The following is a 24,145-nucleotide window of genomic DNA, read 5'->3' as shown; positions in this document are numbered from 1 at the left end:
ATTCTTTGTATCTACGTTTGTATTCCATACTTCTACTACCTAGAATTATTAAATTTAATTTAAAGACACAATATTTTCTTCTCTTCAGCTTAAGCAACTAAGTTAAAAAAAATGGATAAACCTAGCTTTTCTGAAATTATATGTATAAAAACTCTACAAACTGTGAGATAATAATAAATTATGTTTACAGCAGCATCAATTACACACAACCCAAAGGAACAGAAAAAAATTTGTGAAACAGTATAAACTGCCACAGTTAGCTCTGTCCAAATGTAAACAAATGTGATGACAGCAAAAAGCCTATTGCCCAAAATTATTACAAAAATGTGATATCAAGTCTGTTCAGATCTTTAAAAGTAAATACTAACTCACAGAAAAAGGAGTAAATATGCAAAAACATATAGCTAAGCTTTTCACTGCTTCATATTAGAATTTAAGCATCTTCACTTAAATACACCATTGCTATTTTAAAGAAAAACATTAAGGCTGAAAAGGCAGGTGAGTTTTGCAATATCACACAAAATGTTTTAGACAAAGGACAAAGGAGAACACACATGCATTCAGTTCCTAGTCCATGTATAAACGCACTGCCTTTTACTAAAATTTTTAGAGCTGGAATGAGCCTACGATAACCCCAAATTGAAACTTCATTTAACAAATTGGGAAAACCAAGGCTAAGTGGATTATCCAAGATCACACAGCTTGTTAGAGCAATGAGGGACTCCAAGTGTCCCAAGCTTATGTGTCCCTCCATTATACCATGTTGACTAAATCACATAACTAGGGTGTCCGATTCATAAGAAATCATTTTATAATTGAACAAAAACGTCAATGTGAACATTGAATTACCATGGCTATATGCATATTTCAGTTTGGTCTAATGAAAAAAGCTTTTAGCAGAAAATCAGGCTTCTAGTCATGGTTCTTCCATAAGTTCAAGGCATGAGAGAATTCCTTGGGTAAAACACTCTAGGTCTCAGTTTCCTCATCTGTTAAAATAAGAATAAAACAAGTACTTCTGAAAGTCCTTTCCATTTTTAAAAATAAAATACTAACACAAACAATAAATTACTTGTTCATTCAACGTGATGGTTATGAAAAAAACATACTTTTTCATGTCTCATTTGCACATAACATGTAGAAAAGCAAATTATTACTAATTCACACACAGTTTAAACTACTTCTTTAGTTTACTCTCAAAGAGAAAAAAAATTAAGGGTTATATAAAGCATTTAAATGTGTTAATTTTAAAGAATCACTTTTTTCTAAATGTTGTTGTTAGGTGCCATCAAGTCGATTCCGACTCATAGCAACCCTATGTACAACAGAACGAAACACTGCCCGGTCCTGAGCCATCCTTACAATCGTTGTTATCCTTGAGCTCACTGTTGCAGCCACTGTGTCAATCCACCTCATTGAGGGTCTTCATCTTTTCCGCTGACCCTGTACTCTGCCAAGCATGATGTCCTTTTCCAGGGACTGATCCCTTCTACCAACATGTCCAAAGTATGTAAGATGCAGTCTCGCCATCCTTGCCTCTAAGGAGCATCCTGGCTGTACTTCTTCAAAGATAGATTTGTCTGTTCTGTTGGCAGTCCATGGTATAGTCAATATTCTTCGCCAACACCACAATTCAGAGGCGTCATTTCTTTTTCAGTCTTCCTTATTCATTGTCCAGCTTTCAAATGCATATGATGCTATTGAAAATACCATGGCTTGGGTCAGGTGCACCTTGGTTTTCAAGGTGACATCTCTGCTCTTCAAGACTTTAAAGAGGTCCTCTGCAACAGATTTACCCAATGCAATGCGTCTTTTGATTTCTTGACTGCTGCTTCCATGGCTGTTGATAGCAGATCCAAGTAAAATGAAATCCTTGACGTCCATCTTTTATCCGTTTATCATGATATCGCTCATTGTTCCAGTTGTCAGGATTTTTGCTTTCTTTATGTTGAGCTGCAATCCATACTGAAAGCTGTGGTCTTTGATCTTCGTTAGTAAGTGCTTCAAGTCCTCTTCACTTTCAGGAAGCAAGGTTGGGACATCTGCGTAACACAGGTTATTAATCAGTCTTCCTCCAATCCTGATGCCCCATTCTTCTTCATAAAGTCCAGCTTCTCGTATTATTTGCTTAGCATACAGATTGAATAGGTATGGTAAAAGAATACAATCCTGGCGAATGCCTTTCCTGTCTTTAAACCAATCAGTATCCCCTTGTTCTGTCTCAACAACTGCCTCTTAATCTTTGTAAAGGTTCCTCATGACCACAATTAAGTGTTCTGGAATTCCCATTCTTCGCAACGTTATCCATAGTTTGTTATGATCCATGCAGTGGAATGCCTTTGCATAGTCAATAAAACACAGGTAAACATCCTTCTGGTATTCTCTGCTTTCAGCCAGCATCTAAAAGTGTACTTAAATAGTATACTTAAAAACAAAATAAATTTCTATTAACTGCAACAGGCAAAATTTGTGCTGTCAGTATTATATCTTAAAATAAAAAAAATATTAACTCACAAATACTTCAACAAATACGCCTTTCTTATAGGTTATGATTTTGACTGCTTTTTTCAATTCAATACACACTAGGATTTCCATAAGCACTTATACAATCGTACGTACACTTTAACTGTTTCCAAGTTTTTATACCTTTTACAGGTAGGCTCCAAGTTACAAAGTGTTCAAGTTACAATGAACCACACTTAGACTGTCAGTGTATCCAGAACATTGCTCATCTTCCTAGGAGGAAGTTATGGGAAAATGGCTGCAAGGGTGATATAAAAAAAGTGCTGAATTATGTGAACACGCTCCAAGTATCTGATAAGGGTAACACAATGGAAGAGATTGGTGGAAAAACCATCCATACGGCAAGAACGCTGAATTCAGAGCTTGGTATCATCAATGTGGAACAGCTCATGAAACTAAAACCCACTGCCCTCGAGGCGATTCCAACTCATGGCAACCCTATAGCACAGAGTAGAACTTCCCCATATGGTTTCTGCGGAGTGCCTGGCAGATTCAAACTGCTGACCTTTTGGTAAGCGGCCGTAGCTCTTAACCACTACACCACCAGGGTTTCCAGGACATAGATCACAAAAAACGGGACTTGAGACATCAAGACTTAACGGATTTTTAAGAGCAAAGAAGCAATGAAGAAGAAACAGTGAGGCAGAGGAAGGAGAGAAACTGTCAAAAATTTTTATAGTGAAAAGATTAGCTCAAGTTTTTTCTAAACTAAATGAGTGGTTTCAGCTGCTTGAAAACATGGGCTGAAATGCTGATCGCTTTGCTAAAGCTGATTTGGGAAGCAATTAGATGTTTCCACAAACTATATGAATAAAAAAAGAAAAGGACCATAAAGACCAAACCAAAAACCAAACCCAGTGCCGTCGAGTCGATTCCGACTCATAGCGACCCTACAGGACAGAGCAGAACTGCCCCATAGAGTTTCCAAGGAGTGCCTGGTGGATCTGAACTGCCGACCCTTTGGTTAGCAGCTGTAGTGCTTAACCACTACACCACCAGGGTTTCCACCATTAGCACAGCTCTCAATAATTTTCTGACTAGAAACGCCATTCCTGTAGATAATCCAAATGATACAGAACATTCCATAAGCAGAGTTATCACCACAAATGACAAAATGCCAATTTTATCCAACTCATCCTCAGAGTAGAAATAAATTTTTATGATTTGTGTATTTTTTATGTATGTACGCATTAAAATGTGTCTTTAAGTTTATATGTAACGTTTCCAATCCCCAAAGACAAATAAAGATTGAATTCATAAAGATACTGATAATAAAAGGCAATAATAATGAAAACTAAAAAAAAAAAAAGGTATTTGACTTATGTCAGAGGTGACTTACACTGGAGTCACCAAGTCGGAGACTACCTGCATTTTCCAACCAGAGGTGGATTCTTGAATCTAGTGAAGTTTAAGCTTAAGCTTACAAAAGCTCTGTCCAAGGCCCCCAATCTAATTTTTAATTCTTTCCCTAAAGAGAGTACTGAACTGCATAAGCTTCAAAGCTCCTAGATTTGCCCCTGGCTAAAAATTTAAATGGCAACCTTAGGATTAATTTTCCAGTATATTCCTATTAAGAAGGCAAATATTTCAGAAGCTAGCAAATTCTAAAAAGAATTAGGCAGTGTAGTGTAATGGAAACATGGACTTTAGAGTCAGATATACCTGGGATTTGGATCCTAACTCCACCCTTTCCTAGGAGTGTTAATATTAAACATCTTACAGGGTCTCTCTGAGCCCCAGGTAGATTTAAAACAGAAGTAACAACACCTAAACTTAAGATTGTTGTAATGAATTGAGATAGTTTGTTTTAAGTATCTAAAATAGAGCCTAACACAAGGAAGACATTCAGCAAACTGAAGTTACCAATCTTAAAAAGAAACTTCTCATACTATTAATACTTTAATATATTTCAGTACCATAATCAAAGATTAACTTTCCATATCTCTTCCAGAGTTCCAACAGTCATAAATACTCATTGTGGTGTTTATTTACACATCATGGTTTTTTAAGGCATAAATTGGAGATGAAGGGAAAATAATTTTTTTCTATCAAATGAGGCTTAGAAAAATTCAGATTATTTTTCATTAACTCTAAATTTATTATTCCTTAAGCATTCATGGCTTTTCACCTTACTAAATTTTAAACTAAAGGAATGAAGAAAACTAAAGACATAAAGGAGACATCAGTTCAAAGGACTAATGGACCACATCTACCACGGCCTCCACCAGACTGAGTCCAATACAACTAGATGGTGCCCAGCTACCACCACTGACTGCTCTGACAGGGATCACAATAGAAGATCCCTGACAGAGCTGGAGAAAAACGGGGAACAAAATTCCAACTCAAAAAGAAAGACCAGACTTGCTGGCCTGAGACTGGAGAAACCCTGACAGTATGGCCCCAGGACACCATCCCAGCTCAGTAATGAGGCCACTCCTGAGGTTCACCCTTCAGCCAAAGACTGAACAGTCCCATGGAACAAAGCAAGACTAAAGGGATACACACCAGCCCTGGGGGAGGGACTGGAAGATAGGAGGGAACAGGACAGCTGGTCATAGAGAATCCAGGGTCGAGAAGGGAGAGTGCTGACATGTCATGGGGTTGTTAACCAATGTCATACAACATTCTGTGTACTGTTCGATGAGAAACTAGTTTGTTCTGCAGACTTTCATCTAAAGTTCAACAAAAAAAATTAAATTTTAAAGCAGAGGATTTAAAAAAGATTAATTCTTTAACTTTCTTTGGAAGAAATAGATTCCCTCAACTGTCTAGCTTCAGTTCTTAAAATCAAGCAAATAAAAACAACTATTTAAAATTTGCCTACTCTGGAGTCCTTGGGTAATTCAAATGGTGGCATGTAAGTACAGATATAAAACATGTATAAGTCACATATATTTGTATATTATACATATATTAGAAGTATATCATTTGTGTCAATAGGATATGGCAAGTAGAAGACACTACTGCGTGCATTTTTTTTTGCAAATAAGGTGCCCACACATATATAATGCTCATGGTGCCCCTAGGAAAATAACACACGAGGAGGTTGTGCAGTTGACAAAAAAGTATAACGTGTGTGTGATTTGCATAAAAACATGGTTAGTGTTGCCCAGTTCAGAGCTGCTAGAAGTAACAACTTCTCATCAGTATATTAAAGCATCCGCCTCAGCAAAAACAACTTGTTTTTATAGGAAAGTATCTCTAAGCAATTTTATATCTTCTCAAAGTAGGTAAAGAGTCTTTTTTGAAGTCTTTATTCATTTCCTCCATTCACTTTCATATTAAAGGGCAATTTTGAGTCCATTCCTCTCTGAATGATTATAAGTAGTAAATGATATTAAAAAGTTTTACTTAATTACATTTTTCAACTTCAAATATGATTTAAAAATAAAGAATGCTGTCTAGTAACAAAAGCTCTGGATATCAGGAGTTAAGGTAACTAGGATCAGATAGGACCCTCCACTCCTATTAATCAACCTGGACAAGCAGGACTCTCCTCATCTTTAAAAAAGTTGGATTAACTTCAACTAGTGATTTTAAAGAACTTTAAAAAAATGAGATCATTTACTGAAATCCTAGTATACAAATAAGCAATGGGGGCTGCTCTAAATGATCAGAGGGGACTCTGAATATACCTATTCCATTCGTTGGGCCTGCTGGGTCTATGAGACCTTCCAGGTGTATGCTGGATACTCTTGGGCTTCACTAAGATAGATCAATTAAAAAACAAAAACCAAACCTGGTTCTTCCTCTAAAGAAAAGTTTGCGCTATTGAAGTAGATACATACTATTATTTGAAGACTCTTGCCCGTGAAGGGAGACAGTATGGCAGTTATTATCACAAAAGACAGGATAAGGAACACCTTCCTTCTTCTCTGGGACTAGAAGGAAAGAGCTGGGAATGAGTAAAAATACAGGCTAAAGAATATAACCAAAAAGGAAGAAAGCCATAGGCACTTACATCTAATAGCATTAGTTTTCACAGTGAAGCAGTAGCAAGTTCCTTGAAGAAGAAGTTAAGAAAATTAACAATAAAGAGCTTATGGTCAGCGATTAAAATCTGGAGCAACTAGTAACAGGTGGAAGTGGTGGCACTACAGCTTGGACAATGGAAGGGGTCTTCTTGAGATCCAAGAACGTATTAATTAAGAAAGAAAAAGGCAAGAAATAGGATAATATAACTAAATAACAATAGTGTTTATTTACAACAGATACATGTGCCAGGCACTATTTTCAGAGCTTTACATGTATTGCTCTATCCTTACAACGACCTTATTACGCAGGTACCATTACCTTCAATTTACAAAAGAGGAAATAGAGATGAAGTGACTTGTTCCAAGTACCACATCTAGGAAGTGGAGGAGCCAAGACAGAAAGCAATACTGCAGTTTTAAGATTTTTAAAGTGATGGGATAACAAGCTTCAGGATAGGATGAAGATCACCAGAACACAGAAGAGGCCAGGTCTCTTTGATTTCCATTGTTATCCTCAGTGCCTGACCCATAGTAGGGACTCCACGAATGTATTTTAGATTGAATAAATGAAAGACTATACCCACAAGCAATGGATAAAAGATTTGGACTAAAGAGAATGACTGTGCAGCAGGTATTAAAGTCTTCAGTAATCAAGAGAGCATGAGTAACAAGGTAGGAGATGACCACAGAGAGAGAGCAGAATAGTTTGCAAGGGCCAGCACTGTAAAAGAAAATTATGGAGGTGGCAGAAAGAGGCCTCTGGGTCTAATGATTCAAAAATCAGATACCTCAATCCAAGAAGATAAGCCTGTATCTTTAGGGCAAAGCCAGGTTTCAGGCTGGAAAGCAGGGAATTCTGAAACAGGCTGAGGATATAGGGGAGGTAATTTACAAAGGAAGTAGGGGTTCAGAGTTCACAGTGTGACAGGCTGGAAGGAATGAGATGCAAAGAGGCGTCCTGGTGGAAAAATGTAGAGTCCAGCTATATAAAGAAAAAACTGCACCAGATACTCAATCCAGGGTTACTGCCAAGGCATAATACTACCTTTACTTTCAAGTCATTATTGTTCCAAGAGACTAGGCTAACTACCCTTCAAGGCAAGTGCCACAAGACTTTTAATGACATCTTAAGATTTCACTTTTACAACAAGCAGCCATCTAAGATGCATCAATTGGTCTCGACGTACCTGGAGCAAAGAAGGACGAAGAACATCAAAGACACAAGGAAAATACAAGCCCAAGAGACAGAGAGGGCCACATAAACCAGAGACCCCATCAGCTTGAAGCCAGAAGAACTAAATGGTGCCCCGGCTACCACCAATGACTGCCCTGACAGGGAACACAACAGAGAATCCCTGATGGTGTGGGACAAAAATGGAATGCAGACCTCAAATTCTAGTAAAAAGACCAGACTTAATGGTCTGAGACTGGAAGGACCCCAGAGGTCATGGCCCACAGACTCTTCTGTTAGTCCAAAACTAAAACCATTCCCGAGGCCAACGCTTCAAAGATTGGACTGGACTATAAGACATAAAATGATACTGGTGAGTGTGCTTCTTAGCTCAAGTAGACATATGAGACTATGTGGGCAGCTCCTGTCTGGAGGGGAGATGAGTAGGCAGAGGGATACAGGAGCATGTTGAATGGACACGGAAAATACAGGGTGGAGAGAAGGAGTATGCTATATCACATTGTAGGGAGGGCAACTAAGGTCATATAACAATGTGTGTGTAAGTTTCTGTATGAAACTCTGACCTGAATTGTAAACTTTCACTTAAAGCAGTTAAAAAAAAAAAAACTCACTTTTAGCTTCCAAAAAAAGTTCAAACACTTCATAGCACTACTTCCATCAATAACTATGGTTTGCCTTAGAGAAATAGTTTCTCATTTAATCAATCATTCACTAACCACCCACTCTATCTAGAGTGGATGAACCCTTCTGGTTCAAAAGGATGTCTAGCATAAGCACTGGGCAGGGCCCAAAACCTAGTCCAGAAGTGAAGTGAAAAAGGAGGGAGGGACCAAGGGAAAAAGTGAGAAAACAAAGATACAAAAACAACAGTATGTGTTTTTAGATGAACATTTAACGTACCTATTAGCGTGTACATACCAATTGGGTGTTTACTCCTTCAATAAAGTTACTAGGAGAGGTTACATTACACATTTACTCCAACGATTAAGCGAGAAGCATTACTGGAAGTTCTCTTTTGAAACTACCCCCCTCCGCCCCGAAGAGCCTGTAGCATATTCTTTTTGAAGGGCTGCAGTGATACCAATCCTATACCCTTTGAGCCTAATTTCTTAGCGTGGTTCTTCAACGGGTTCTGTAGACTTTTCAAAACACGAGTCTTAAAAATTGTACCTCCCCCCAAAAAATGGCAGCCTTACTAAAATAGGTGTATAGCATTCCAACATAACTACTTGCAAAAGCAATTCAACTTTAATAAACTGTATAATTATATAAACATAAATATTATACAATTATATAAACTTTGGCATAATGACACTAATTGTGGTAAGCATTGTTCTAATACTTTATTTTCTTTATCTCACAACAATCGTGTAAGGTAGGCCCTATCAATGTTATCATTTTACAGAGGAGAAATGTGAAGCTTGGAGAATTAAGTAACTTGTTAAAGACAACACAGCTAAAAAGAGGTGGCAGTGGCATTCAAAACCATGGCAATCCAAAGCTCACAGTCTCTCAACTACAATACACTCAGTCTCTTTACTTTTTTAGTCATGCTCCTAATATGTACTAATATGCACACCAAATACTCCAACACAAAACTAAATGAAAATTCCCTATAGACTATCCATACTTGTATTCCTAGTACATCATACAAGTAATCAAGGAAATGACATTAAAGTTCTAACATACCATTTTTTTGCTGTTGAAAATAAATATGTTGGGTATGACACTGCTACATAGCAAAAGTTAAAATGATATAACCTTGAGAGGTAGAATTACCTCTAGAGCCAAACTGCTTCAGTTAAAATCCATGTAAGCAGAGTAACCTTCAGCAAATTACTTAACCTCCCTAGTCTTCATTTGTAAAACAGACGATAATTGTAGTATTCCACAGACCTGTACAAATCAAACGAGTGTATACATAAAACACGAAGAACAGTGTCTGGCACATGATAAGCATTCAGTAAGTACAAGCTATTATTATTACTATTACTATTATTATTAAGGCCCCTAGGTGGCACAAACAGTTTGCATTTGGGTACCATCTGAAAGGTTGGCAGTATGAATCTACCCAGCAGCACCAGCAAAAGAAAGGCCTTGTAATCTACTTCTGTAAGGTAGTTGTTGTGTGCCACCGAGTCAATTTCAACTCCTAACGACCCCATGTTACAGAGCAGTACTGCCCCATATTAGGGTTTCCCAGAGTGTAATCTCTATGAACTGAAACCCTGGTGGACTAGTGGTTAAGAGGTACAACTGCTAGCCAAAAGGTCAGCAGTATGAACCCACCAGGCGCTCCCTGGAACCATATGGGACAGTTCTACTCTGTCCTATAGGGTCGCTATGAGTCCAAACTGACTCAACGGCAACGGATTTCATTTGGTTTTATAATCTTCATGGAAGGTGCCCTGGTGGTGCAGTGGTTAAGTGTTCAGCTGCTACCTGAAAGGTCAGCAGTTCGAAATCACCCAGTGGCTTCATGAGAGAAAGATATGGCAGTCTTCTGTAAAGATCACAGCCTTGGAAGCCCTATGGAGCAGTTCTATCCTGTCCCACAGAGCCACTGAGTCAGAAGCAACTCAACAGCAATGGGTTTGGTTTTGGTTTGTTTAATCTTTATGGAAGCAGATCATCAGGTTTTTTCCCTCGAAGTGCCTGGGTGGGTCCGAACCGCCAACCTTTCAGTTACCAGCTGAGCACTTAACCACTGCACCACTAGGGCTCCTTTTCATTAAAAACCCTATAGAGTTCTAGTCTGAAACAAATAGGGTCACCAGGTTTTGGAATTAGCTCGACAGCAACAGGTTTGGGATTTTTTTTTAATTATTATTACTACCTTTCCTATATGGTTGCTATGAGTTGCAACTGACTCAAAAGCAATGGGTTTTTTTGGTTTTCTGGAGGTAAATTGGATAATATGTATCAATTATGTTTAGCCCATTAATTCCAAAACCATGGATGGGCACAAATATTTACAAGCCTCAATAGTCACAGTTGAATTATTTATTACATGAACAGTACAGAATCACTAGAAACAATCAAAATACCTGGCAGTAGGGAAATAGTTAAGCAAACTGAGGGGCTGTAGAGTACACAGTAATTAAAAATCTTTTCAAAAATATGTACGGTAAGATGCTATTTAAAAAGGCAATATATAGAATGATGTACAACCTTAATTTTACTGTGTACACAGGTGTATGAAAGATTAAAAGGAAATATCAAAATGTTAATACTGTTTATATCCAAGTGAATTTATTTCCTTTCTTATAAATTTTGATATTTATCAAGCTTTTTACTGTGATTATGCAACACCTTTTATAATTAGAAAAGCTACTAAAGTGAATGCATTGCTTTGACAGATTATGTCAGATTAGTTTTCACAGTACACTGATATACCAACTGCAGTTCATAATCCACCTCAGGGATCTGCTCTAACTAGTAATACCATTACTTTTTTGTTGACCTTAAAATGGGCAAATAAGAACTATTTTAAAAGTTGCATTAATTAAAATTACAAATTGCCCAATCACTTTCATAAAAATCTAATGAAACTGCTAAAGAACATTTATATTATTTTACAATAGCTACAAAAAAATTACCTGTAGCATCTCTCAATTTACAATACAAAGGGAAGGCATATTACTTTTCCTAGTCTTAATTACACCATCTTTCTGAACTAGAGAAATGCTGTTACTTAGCTACTTTTAATGAACACTGAACAATATAAAAACAAATGAAGCTTTCTCTATTAGAAGGGATCAAATTTGTAACTAAAGTACTTTCAAAAATGCCAAGATTTTGTATGTTATTTTATACCGCTAAAGAGTTTTAAATTCAGTATTGGTACTAACAATTTTCAAGGCTCCCCTAAACTGCTATCTAGGAAGACAATGCAAAAAAAAAAAAAAATTTACATATAATTACTTCATGGTCCTATTATTTCCCCGCTTCTAAAACTAGAGAGGTACTAACAGCAGCTACAACATAGTGGGCTGTCCCAAAACAAATAATTAGTTGAAGTATAAGCAACACTTTAAAGAGTCTGTTACACCTTATCCATAATTTCTCTATAAAAAAAAAATACATAGAAAACGGAAAAACAAATTCATAGTTAATTCCCTGCTCTGCTTAATTTGCAAAACTATTATCCAACTCTTCTGTTCAAAAAGTCCAGGTACTTCTAGGCAAAATTCCCTTCCTGTAGCAAAAGAAGGCTACTATGAAGATCAAAGTTGTTTCAGGATACCTGGCAAACACCACAGTAGTTAGAAAATCAAAAAGAAAAGAAAAAAATTAACTGTCCCCATCTGTCTCTTAAGTGCTCTGAAGTATATCGCAAATGATCTTAAAACTCATCTCTCACTAATGTCAGTCCCTTTGTGGGTTCCACCTAATTATAACCGCACCATTCACTGTCCATGCTACGTAGGTTGCTCTCTGTGGAGCTCATCATAACTAGAGATTCTTTCAAGATTTGGAAGTTCCCCCCCGCCCCACCGGGGTGGTGCAAACAGTTAACGTACTTGGATGCTAACCAAAAGGTTGGAGGTTCGAGTCCCCCTAGACGAACCTCAGAAAAAAGGCCCGGTTATCTACTTCCAAAATCAGCCATTGAAAACCCTATGGAGAAGTTGTACTGATACACGTGGGGCTGCCATGAACTGGAATTGACTCAAAAGCAACTGGTATATAAACTAGTAACTAAAGCTGTTATCAAAACCGCAAAGTAGAGGTCAGAAGAGCCCGATCACATTCTGAGGACGGTGACTTTCATGATGTCTCCAAAATTCTGAAGGCTAAGCCAAGAACACCAAATCTAGAGAGAACCACATTTTCATTCAAACATTTCCCCTCTAATTCCAATCAAGCTTTCAGTGTTCATGAAAACAAAATTCTGGACAGTACAGATGTCAAGGAATAGCTTTTCAAAAATAAGGACAAAAGAATTCACCTGACAGCAACTAACCCTTCAAATCCAAACAAAGGCTCAGGAGTAAAACACATGATGGCTGCAAGGAATGAAGAGCAGGAACTTCTTGGAGTAGCATTATTTGGTCCAAACCCAAAGAGTTTTCAGAGTTTTCACATCTACAGCCTCCTTTCTTCTAAGTTTTATAGTCCTTGCTGTGACTTGGGGTACCAAAAAAAGTTAAAACATATCAACAGAAAGATGTGAAATGACAAATATTTTGTGTACTTCAAGAAAGCTTACGAACTGGAATAAATTTTTCCTCAGTCAACAGTTTATATATACCGAAAGTTCCTTACTGTTTTCCATTTTAAAAACAACCAATTTCTCTTGAAATCTTATGAAAAGGTGTACTTAAAACGGAAATTGTGCATCAAACTGAGGTATAGCATAATTTTAACCCTTGTGAACAACTAAGATGGCACACTCAAAATATGCATTTAGAACACTAAAATGAACCTGATTTCACTAGTGGGACTGTACCTGAAGCATGCTTACACAAATATAAAATACCCTGTACGTTCACTCACGACTCTATTTTGCAATGAAAAAATGCTCCCAAAACCTATTTTTATACTGTTTACACATCAATTTTGTGAAACATGATCTGAAGTGAACACTTGAGACCTTTGGGTAAATTACCGCAACTTCCTTTAGCTTACACCAAAAAAAAAAAAAAAAACCTGTTGCTATCAAGTCAATTTTGGCTCATAGCGACCCTATAGGACAGAGCAGAACTGCCCCATACAGTTTCCAAGAAGCGCATGGTGGATTCAAACTGCTGACGTTTCGGTCAGCAGCCATAGTGCTTAATCACTACGCCAAGGTTTCTCCCTTAACTTACAGAAACTATATAATCCAAACATGTAAAATTCTATAATTGTAACTATGTACATATACATATGTACACATACACAGTATTTTTTCTTTATGGAATGTAATACATCTACTACTTCTGACCATACAGCCATACCGACTAGTTACGTAGTCAAGGTTGCTAACCTACAAGAAAAAAGATCTACAAGTGCTCAAATACCAAAGGATGAGTAAGTCAGTGAAATGGGGTACCACTGAGCCATTTATCCTTAATGAAGGCGCAAGGAACTATGACTAAAAAATTTACATTAAAAAAAGAATAGCTCTTTCCTGTGGGAACTATTTATGAATGATAATGTCAATACTTATTAAAGTGTAATGAAAATTCTTGCACTTTTAAAAACTAGCAATATTTTTACTGAATATCAAACTTAATTAAAGGATTTTAGAAAAACTTACAATGCAACAAAGTACAGACTTAAAGGATCTATTTCAGTGCATAACCATAATGCTACCAAAAAAAAAAAATCAGTCCAGTACTATATGCTTAAAAAAAAAAAAATGCTAACCTATCACATAATATTATACTCTTCAGCTAAATGAATAATGAAATTCACTCCCACTCCTTCCCTTCAACAATACATGCTCCAGAAAGCAGGGATCTTGGTCTTTAAAGCTATACTGCTATATTCCAAGACCCTAGAACAGAGCCTGACACAGTACTCAGTAAATATATGCTGAATGAATGGAGGGAGGAATAGGTAAGAACCCACAAATCTAAAAAGATCAAAGAGTTGATTATACACATAGATAAAGATACAACAGACAACTGGGTAATCAGAAAAATATTAACATAAGAAGTGAGCTGACATCAAACGTGAGCTATTCCATATTTTAGCAATAAATATGAATTAGAAGAGTTCAGTCTTCAAGAATGAGTAATGTAAGATAGCAAACATATCCCAGAACACCTGCTGTATAAAACAAATATTCTAAACGCTGCTTAAAATGGTCAGAACTGAACTAGTAGGAAAACTTTGCTCACGCATTCAAAAATCCAGCTCTTTTCCCCCATTATAAGGGAAAACATGCAAGCGAACTTCATTAGTGCTCCTTTGTCAACATCTCTGAGTGTTTGATGTAGTTTCTCGTACCAAGGAAAAACTTCAAAAATTCAAAACCTCTTTAATCACAAAACCTCTTTAATTAGTATCAAATTCTCCCCTCATTATATTCTACTCTTTTACAGCCTTGGAAACTCTATTGGGCAGTTCTAGTCTTTCTATCCGACCTTTATTTACCTAAAGACAGAAGTTTCCACACACTGACGTTAGTGTTTTCCACACATTGACAGTAGTATTTATGGTCTTGCGATTTCAGCGTTTTGCATCAAATGTATTCTTTTTTTTTTTTAATTAAGAATTCAGAGAGGTTCTCAAGTTTTGTGGGGTGAAATTCCTCATGCAACGAGGAAAATTAATAAGTCTTCCCTGGCTGCAAATAGTACACTTTAAAAAAAAAGCATACTTAAAAAAATAATAGTACAAGTACCCCCCCCCTTTTCTCCCCACATGGTGTTTATGGTTCTAAGGAAAACCGAGATCCTTCTCTAGTTTTTAAATCAATTCTAGCTCAATTGCTAGTTTGTCTATCCTGATATATGTCTGTTACTGTAGCGACATGAGCAACTATGTCCAGTTTCTCTATTACAGCAATACATTTTAATGGGTTGCCACTGACTATATGAATCAGGTATGACATCAAAAGTTATGTTCTAAACACTAAACAAACGTATGATTCAACACCAAAAAGGAAAAAGTTTCGAACCCAGCAGGTTTGCTGTTACTAAAACGAAGAGAGTAAAGCAACTCAGGGTAGTGACTATACTCATTCTCTTGGGCTTCCAAGGCTATGAAACCAAGGGCGAGCCATCCAATTTGTCTTCTCTTGCATCTCCTTGGTGAGGCAATTCCTACAGCAGAGTTTGTGAGGTGCTTTGGAAGCTTATGGGATGAAAGATGCTATCAATACAGCCCATTCTATTAGGCTATTACCATTGTGTATTACGTGGAACCACTGTCACTGCGTCGGTGGCAGGTTGAAGGCATAACCCTGCCTAAGGAGGCCGGGAGAGAGAGAGCGAGAAACAGTCCCCTTCATTACCCTAAATGCTTGGCCGTCATTTGGGCTGGGTGATTTTTTAAGCCGCAGCGAAACCCCACGTGAAAAGTTACACACACCCCACACACAAGGAAGACTTCGCCAGTTCCCATCCCTGCAGGACTCGGGGTCCCGGGTACCGAGTCGGAAGACGAGTGCAGGGGATAGGGCCTACACCCCAGGAACGCGGAAAGGTGTGGGGACCAGCGAGGGGCTCCGGCCGCAGCCAACGCCCGCGGGCCCGCGGGAGTCGCAGCTGCGGGGCGCGGGGTGGGAGGCGGCCGCGCCGGTCCCCTTGCCGCCCGGTTGCCGGCAGGCTCGCGCCCCGCGGCCAGAGGCGTGGGGGAGGGGAGGCCGGGCCTGCGGCCTGTTGGGGGAGTTCAGCCCGGGCCTCGCGTGCGGCTCACGGCCGGGCCCCCGGGGTCCCGGGCGCCGACTAGAGACTCACCGGAAAGGCCCGGATCCGCATCTTGGTGTCCTTCCGGCTGCCCGTGCCTTTGCTCAGATTCGACATGGTGCTCGTCCCCTCCCCGGCAGTGGCTTCAGGTCGCGCTCCGAGGCGCCGGTGTCACATTTAAGGCGGGCGGGCGGGCGGGCGAGGGGCGACGCTGGGGGCGGCGGCGGCGCGGCCCCCGGGCTGGGCTGGGGGAGCTGGCCGGCCCGTGGGCGGCCGCAGCGGCGGGGGCGGCGGCGGCGGCTCGGGCTCGGCGGCTCGGTCTCGGCTGCGGGGCTGCGCTAGCGCGGAGGCTCCGCGGGGTCCCCCTCACACCCGGCTCAGCACCCTTTATCGCGCTCCTCCGCGATGGCGGCGGCGGCGGCGACGGACAAACATCTCACTGCGCAGGCCGAACGTCCTCCTCCTCCTCCTTCTCCTCCTCCGCCTCAGCGAGACGAGATCCGGCCCAGAGGGTGGAGGGGGGAGGAGGGAGGGAGGAGAGCCGGAGAGTGGAGAGATTGGGGGGAGGGGGGTGGGAGGACGGGAAAGGGACGCGGGCGGCCGCGGCGGGGACGTCAGTTCTCGCGAGAAGGAGGCTAGCGCGCGCGGCCTTTGGTGGGGCGGGGCGAAGCCCGGGAGTGGGAGGGGACAGAGAGGCGGGAGTAGGGAAACGGAGAGTTGGGGGAAGTGGGCGGGGCCAGCGAGATGGGGAGGAGGAGAGGGGCGGGGCTGAGGGCGGGAAGACTGTGCTGCCTTCTCGAAACTCGAGCGTCGGAGCCCTGGTTCTGAGCAGGACGTTGCTGATTGGTGGAGCGTGGAAAGGGGCGCGTGGTCGGGGGGGCGGGGAGTCCTGGTCACGTGAGCGAAGTGGGCGGGGGAAACTCGGCGAGCCAGAATAGGACTGTGGGGCTAGATGCGGTTGGGCTGGGTTTCGCTGGGCTGGGCTGGGCTGGGCTGGGCTGGGGCGGCAGGAGGCCAGTATCTGGGAGCAGCGTGTGGTGCAAAGTGGATAGCTATGTCCTAGAACTGGTTCTTGTGTCTTTCTAGGGCATGAGGACTAGGGATGGGTCCAAACCCATTGCCGTCGAGTCTTGAATAGAAACTTAAAAGTTGAAAGAAGAGTTTGTGCAGGAGTTACCTGCAGTGTCGGAAATCAGGGCCCTGTATGCTTAACAAGGTTTTTGGGCAATATGTGCACACCCCAGATCTCAGGTCAAAGAGTGGAGATGTTAATCCAGAGTTTGCTTAAGTTGCAAAAGCTCCAGGACCTCTTGATCCACTGAGATTTTTCTGGTGACCCAGGGTTTATTAGTGTTAAAACCTGTTTTCCGATTACCATTGAAATAAAATGACAGCTCCCTTAATGTAGTGCAATATTTGGTAAACGACATTAAATAGAAGGAAGATGGAATGATAGAAACCCATCTTGAACGTGCCAAATCATTTTTACCATCACTAGGATCATTGTAGTTTTTTAAAACCATTATTGTTTTAATTCAGTCTGCCTTAAATTCCAAAGTTTTTATACTCAAAACATTTAATTTGACTCATAAGTTTTGCTTTTCATTTACTATGAGTTTCCTGATTTTAAATGCTTGCCCAAGTGTTATAGTTAGGTTTCAGACTCTTCAGGGGAATGTGTGAGTTTCCACTGAATTTTTTTATCTTCACATTTTAAATGAGAAACTATTGTTGGCACGTGTATCGACATTTGGGAGCTGAGGTTTTAATTTTTTTTTAGGCCAAATTTATTAGGTGAATTCAAATATACTTTTTTATTTAATATTAGGTTAAATTGCCCTAAATTAACTTAATCCTGGTGACTGAATTTATGAGTGTTGTGCTTTCAGCCCTTACTTGGTTGACCTGCCACACTGAAAATATATTTTCTTGTTTTTGTTTTTTTGATCTTACTCATCAAAACATAAATGAGAATGTTGCTTGAGGCAATATCTGTAAATACTGAAGCTAAAAATAGGTCATCAAGAACTGGGACAATAAGCGAAGATTGGGAAAGGCTCTGCATTAACATATGATAATAGGAGTCTTCATTAGGAGTTTATAATCTGTATGCTAATAGAAACTCATTTCCATAGTCAATAGAATACAATAACAACCAATGCTTTTCTATTGGTTGTACTGTTATGGCTCAATTTCTTTGTAATAAAAGAATATATGTTCTGGAGTCTTTGGTTTGAATTCCTACTTTGCCCCTTTACTAGGTAAGTTACATGGTTTTGGGGGCAAGAGCTTGACTTGTTTGTGCCTAGAATTCCTCATTTGTAAAAGGAGGATATAATAGTACCTCCTAGTTGGGCTGATAAGAGATTTAAATGAGTTGAGGCATTTTAGAAAGGCCTGAGAGCAATGCTCACCACACAGTACCCTCTGGACACTTGTTGACTACTATGATCATGGGCATCAAGGCCAAGTTTATACCCACAGATAATGGTTTATCTTTATTCAATATGTAGGTTTAAAAAAAAAAAAACTTGTATGCTATTGCAAAATGAATCATATTTTAAAACTTATCTCCCAAGATTTCATCAACCAATAAAATACTTTTCAGAAAACTGGGGAGCCGATACAGGGTTGGCAACTTTATTTGGGCAAGTAAGGGCATTAAAAAGGAAAAACTGCCAAAGATGATCCCCCTCACTTTATTAAAGAGAAACAATAAATAACCCTGATTTTTTTTTTTTTTTTTCGTTCACTATGAACCTGAGAAAAGTTCATTACGGGCCAGCATTTAGGAATCTATTGCATTAAGGCATATTTCCACTTAATTGGAAAGCATATAATCATCCTTTAATTTGTTTGTTTTGCGAATCCATATTTTCATATGTTGGTTTTGCTTAAGCAAAGTTCAGCGGCATTTAAAAGAGTCACTGTCAACTGTGTTTTTGGTTAGAGCCAGAGAAGTTCTTCAAAATGAGAAGATAATACTGCCACTGCCATTAAGAAAACCCACTACTTATTCATTTATTCATTTATTTATTCAAGAAGTATTTATTGAATGGATACTATATGGCAGGCACTAAAGCGAATAAGTCATCACGGAGCCTGTCATCATAGAATATAGAGTCCTTATTTACATCTCGAAATTTGGAAACCACACCACAGACCCGAGTAAAATTTGGTAACGACTTTCTATACACTCTAGTCCAAAAGTCAGAGATTTTTCTTCCTAGGAAAGCAGCATCCTCAACACGTGTATGAAACATCCTCTCAAGTATTCCCTGACGTGCAAATAGCAAATGAATGTTCAGGATATTAGTTTTACTGCAAACTGCCACCTGATCCAGCAGGGAAAGCATTTAGATTTTGTATGCCTGCCAGTTGGTATTCCTACTTACGCTGACCACTGCCTGACACAGGGAAAACGGTGGCCTCATTTCCATTATTCTTAGAGAGCACGTGTAGTCAGAGAGGTCTGGAGGCTCTGAGTACCAAGCCTTTTCTACATCTCAGTCTGTAAATGGGTAGTAGGGGCTGCGAATAACCCATGAAAGGGAATAGCCATTACTTAGACATAAGCTTCGAGGTATACCAAGCTCCTTTAATCACTGTATCACACCTGATTTGATTGTGCAGATATACGTTATTAAAACAGTTGACAGCCTACCAATTCAATTAGAAAGACCCATTCAATGGTTTTGAATAGACAAAGACTGTGTTAGGGAAAGATATATGTTTTTCAAATTGAAAGGGAAGTTTTATAGATATTATTAGTTTCTTAGAAGTCAGGCTATAAACCCACTTTTTTCCTTGTCCCCACTAGGCAATTAATAAGTATTGTAGGCTATTAGGGAGCCCTGGTAGCACAGTGGTTAAGAGTTTGGCAGCTAACCAAAAGGTCAGCAGTTTGAATCCACCAACCACTCCTTGGAAACCCTATGGGTAGTACTATAGGGTCACTATGAGTCAGAATCGGCTAGACGTCAATGGGTTTGGGGCTTTTTTTAGTAAGCTTTTAGACGTGGATTTGTATATATTTAGGTTAGTAGATACGTATGTCCTTTGCAAGATCACATGTTCTTGGAGAGAAATAGGAGTGCCTCATTAATAACATAATCACAGACACTTGAATATATTAAAACTGTAGACCTTCTCCAGGTACTTTTCTTCCTCATCCTTATTATTTTCCTTATATCAATGAGACAAGTTTATGAGACCTATGTGGAAACCCTGGTGGTGTAGTGGGTAAGTGGTATGGCTACTAACCAAAGGGTCAGCAGTTCAAATCTGCCAGGCACTCCTTGGAAACTCTCTGGGGCAGTTCTGCTCTGTCCTATAGGGTTGCTATTAGTCAGCATCCACTCGACGGCACTGAGTTTGGGTTTTGGGTTATGAGCATATGACCCCCTTGTGTCTGTCAGTTTGTCGTACTGTGGGGGCTTGTGTGCTGCTGTGATGCTGGAAGCTTTGCCATGGGTATTCAGATACCAGCAAGGTCACTCATGGAGGACAGTTTCATCTGGGCTTCCAGACTAAGACAGACAAGGAAGATGGACCCTGCAGTCTACTTCTGAAAAAAATTAGCCAGTGAAAACCTTATGAATAGCAGAAGAACACTGTGTGATATAGTGCCGAAAGATGAGCCCCACAGGTTAGAAGGCGCTCAAAATACGACTGGGGAAGAGCTGCCTCCTCAAAGTAGAGTGAACCTTAATGACGTGGATGGAGTCAAGCTTTCTGGACCTTCATTTACTGATGTGGCATGACTCAAAATGAGAAGAAACAGCTGCAAACATCCATAAATAATCAGCACTTGAAATGTACAAAGTATGAATCTAGGAAAATTAGAAATCATCAAAAATGAAATGAAACACATAGACATCGATATCCTAGGCATTAGTGAGCTGGAATGGACTGATGTTGGTGATTTCGAATCAGACAATCATATGGTCCAGTATGCCAGGAATTACAACTTGAAGAGGAATGGTGTTGCATTCATTGTCAGAAAGAATATTTTAAGATCTATTCTGAAGTATAATGCTATCAGTGATAGGATACTACCCATACACCTACAAGGAAGACCAGTTAAGATGACTATGATTCAAATATACGCACCAATCACCAAGGCCAAAATGAAGAAATTGCAGGTTTTTACCACCTTCTGCAGACTGAAATTGATAGAACGTGCAAACAGGAGGCATTGATAATTACTGGTGATTGGAATGTGAAACTTGGAAACAAAGAAGGATTGGTAGCTGGGAAATATGACCTTGGAGATAGAAACAATGCTGGAGATCACTTAATAGAATTTGGCAAGACCAACAACTTCTTCATTGCAAATACCTTTTTTCACCAATGTAAATGGCGACTAACACACATGGACCTCACCAGATGGAATATGCAGAAATCAAATCAACTACACCTGTGAAAAGGCACAATGGAAAAGCTCAATATCATCAGTCAGAGGAAGACCAGGGACTGACTGTAGAACAGACAATCAATTACTCCTACGCAAGTTCAAGTTGAAACCGAAGAAAATTAGAACAAGTCCACGAGAGATAAAATATGACCTTGTGAATTTAGAGGGCATCTCAAGAGTCGATTTGATGTGTTGAACACTAATGATCAAAGACTGAGACAAGTTATGGAATGACATCAAGGATATCATACGTGAAGAAAGCAGGAGTTCATTAAAAAGACAGGAATTAAAGAAAAGACCAAGACGGATGTCAGAAGAGACTTTGAAACTTGCTCTTGAATGTTGAGAAGCTGAAGCAAAAGGAAGAAATGATGAAGTAAAAAAAACTGAATAGAAGATTTCAAAGGGTAGCTCAAAGAAGGCAAAGTAAAGTATTATAATGACATGTGCAAAGAGCTGGAGATGGAAAACCAAAAGGGAAGAACACACTCGGCATTTCATACGCTGAAAGAACTGAAGAAAAAATTCAAACCTCGAGTTGCAATAGTGAAGGATTCTATGTGGAAAATCTTAAATGATGCAGGAAACATAAAAAGAAGCTGGAAAGAATACACAGAGTCATTATACCAAAAAGAATTATTCGATGTTCAAACATTTCAAAAGATAGCATATGATCAGGAACCAATGGTACTGAAGGAAGAAGTCCAAGCTGCACTGAAGGCATTGGCAAAAATCAAGGCTCCAGGAATTGACGGAATATCAATTGATATGTTTCAACAAATGGATGCAACATTGGAATTACTCACTTGTCTATGCCAAGAAATTTGGCAGACCCACTGGAAGAGATCCATATTTGTGCTTGTTCCCAAGAAAAGTGATCCAACTGAATGCAGAAATTATTGAACAGTATCATTGATATCACACGCAAGCAAAATTTTGCTGAAAATCATTCAAAAGCAGCTGCAGCAGTACGTCGACAGGGAACTGCCAGAAATTCAGGCTGGATTCAGAAGAGGACATGGAACCACGGATATCATTGCTGATATCAGATGGATCCTGGCTAAAAGCAGAGAGTACCAGAAGGATGTTTACCTGTGTTTTATTCACTATGCAAAGGGATTCGACTGTGTGGATCCTAACAAATTATGGATAACACTGGAAAGAATAGCAAATCCAGAACACTTAATTGTGCTCCTGAGGAACCTCTACATAAATCAAGAGGCAGTTGTTTTGACAGAACAGGGGATACTGCATGGTTTAAAGTCAGGAAAGGTGTGTCCCAGGGTTGTATCCTTTCACCATACATATTCAGTCTGTATGCTAACCAAATAATCCAAGAAGCTGGACTCTGTGAAGAAGAACAGGACATCAGGATTGGAGGAAGAATCATTAACAACCTGCTTTGCACAGAGGGGAAACCCTGGTAGTGTAGTGGTTAAGTGCTACGCGTGCTAACCAAAGGGTCGGCAGTTCGAATCTGCCAGGCGCTCCTTGGAAACTCTGTGGGGCAGTTCTACTCTGTCCTATAGGGTCGCTATGAGTCGGAATCGACTCAATGGCACTGGGTTTGGTTTTTAGTTTGGTTATGCAGATGACACAACCTTGCTTGCTAAAAGTGAAGAAGACTTGAAGCATTTGCTGATGAAGATCAAAGATCACAGCTTTCAGTATGGATTACACCTCAATGTAAATAAAACAAAAATCCTCACAACTGGACCAATAAGCAACATCATGATAAATGGGGAAAAGATTGAAGTTGTCAGGGATTTCATTTTACTTCGATCCACAGTCAATATCCATGGAATCAGCAGTCAAGAAATCAAAAGACACATTGTGTTGGGCAAATCTGATGCAAAGGTTCTCCTTAAAGTGTTGAAAAGCAAAGATGTCACCTTGAAGACTAAGCCATGGTATTTTCAGTTTCATGTGCATGTGAAACCTGGGCAATAAATAAGGAAGACCAAAAAAGAATTCATGCCTTTAAATTGTGGTGTTGGCGAAGAATATTGACTATACCATGGACCAACAAAAGAATGAACAAATCTGTTTTGGGAGAATTACAACCAGAATGCTCCTTACAAGCAAGCATGGTGAGACTGCGTCTTACATACTTTAGACATGTTGTCAGGAGGGATCAGCCCTGGAGAAGGACATCATGCTTGGTAAAGTACAGGGTCAGGGGAAAAGAGGAAGACCCTCAATGGGATGGATTGACACAGTGGCTGCAACAATGGGCTCAACCATAACAACGATTGTGAGCTCGGCATAGGACAGGGCAGTGTTTCATCCTGTGGTAAATCCTGTGGTACATAGGGTTATTATTAGTCAGAACTGACTCAATGGCACCTAACAACAACAACAACAACAACAACATGAGCATGTGAGACAAGTTACCTCTTGAATTAAAGAAAAATCACACATGTTGATTTCATCATAAAAACCCATTTCTTAGTTTTTCATCATGCTGTCATGCTAAATCATCTCACTGGCAGCTGTGGAAACTTTCTAGACAGTGTTCTGTTTGCTACATGTTTACCAAGTAAACTAATGTTTTGGAAATAAAAATATCTACATATGCTACTAACTAACCTAATTTAAAAGAATATAAATCCTCAATTAAAAATTATAGAAATTGCATTTATGTAATTTTATTTTGAAGAAAAATAATTTCTTCTCATGAAACAGTAACTGTAACAAG

At 39.6% G+C, this 24,145-nt stretch overlaps 1 protein-coding gene across 4 annotated transcripts in view; it reads right to left on the bottom strand.

Annotated features, from left to right (window-relative positions):
• CUL3 (cullin 3) overlaps positions 1 to 16,230 on the bottom strand; it is a 133,372-nt gene extending 117,142 nt beyond the window's left edge. For 3 of the 4 annotated variants that reach the window (XM_064286633.1, XM_064286634.1, XM_064286635.1), the window contains exon 1: positions 16,083 to 16,230. In XM_064286633.1, coding sequence (XP_064142703.1) covers positions 16,083 to 16,148 — 66 coding nt within the window. In that variant the 5' untranslated portion in view covers positions 16,149 to 16,230. Of the gene's footprint in view, positions 1 to 849; positions 963 to 16,082 lie in introns of those variants that run through there. The other variant, XM_023541030.2, reaches the window with a different exon arrangement.
• Positions 16,231 to 24,145: the final 7,915 nt, after the last annotated feature.

This window comes from Loxodonta africana, chromosome 6 (assembly GCF_030014295.1).
Source record: "Loxodonta africana isolate mLoxAfr1 chromosome 6, mLoxAfr1.hap2, whole genome shotgun sequence".
NCBI classification, from domain to species: Eukaryota; Metazoa; Chordata; class Mammalia; order Proboscidea; family Elephantidae; genus Loxodonta; species Loxodonta africana.
The sequence above is the reverse complement of the archived record's forward strand: the minus strand, read 5'-3'. Positions and strand labels throughout refer to the sequence as shown.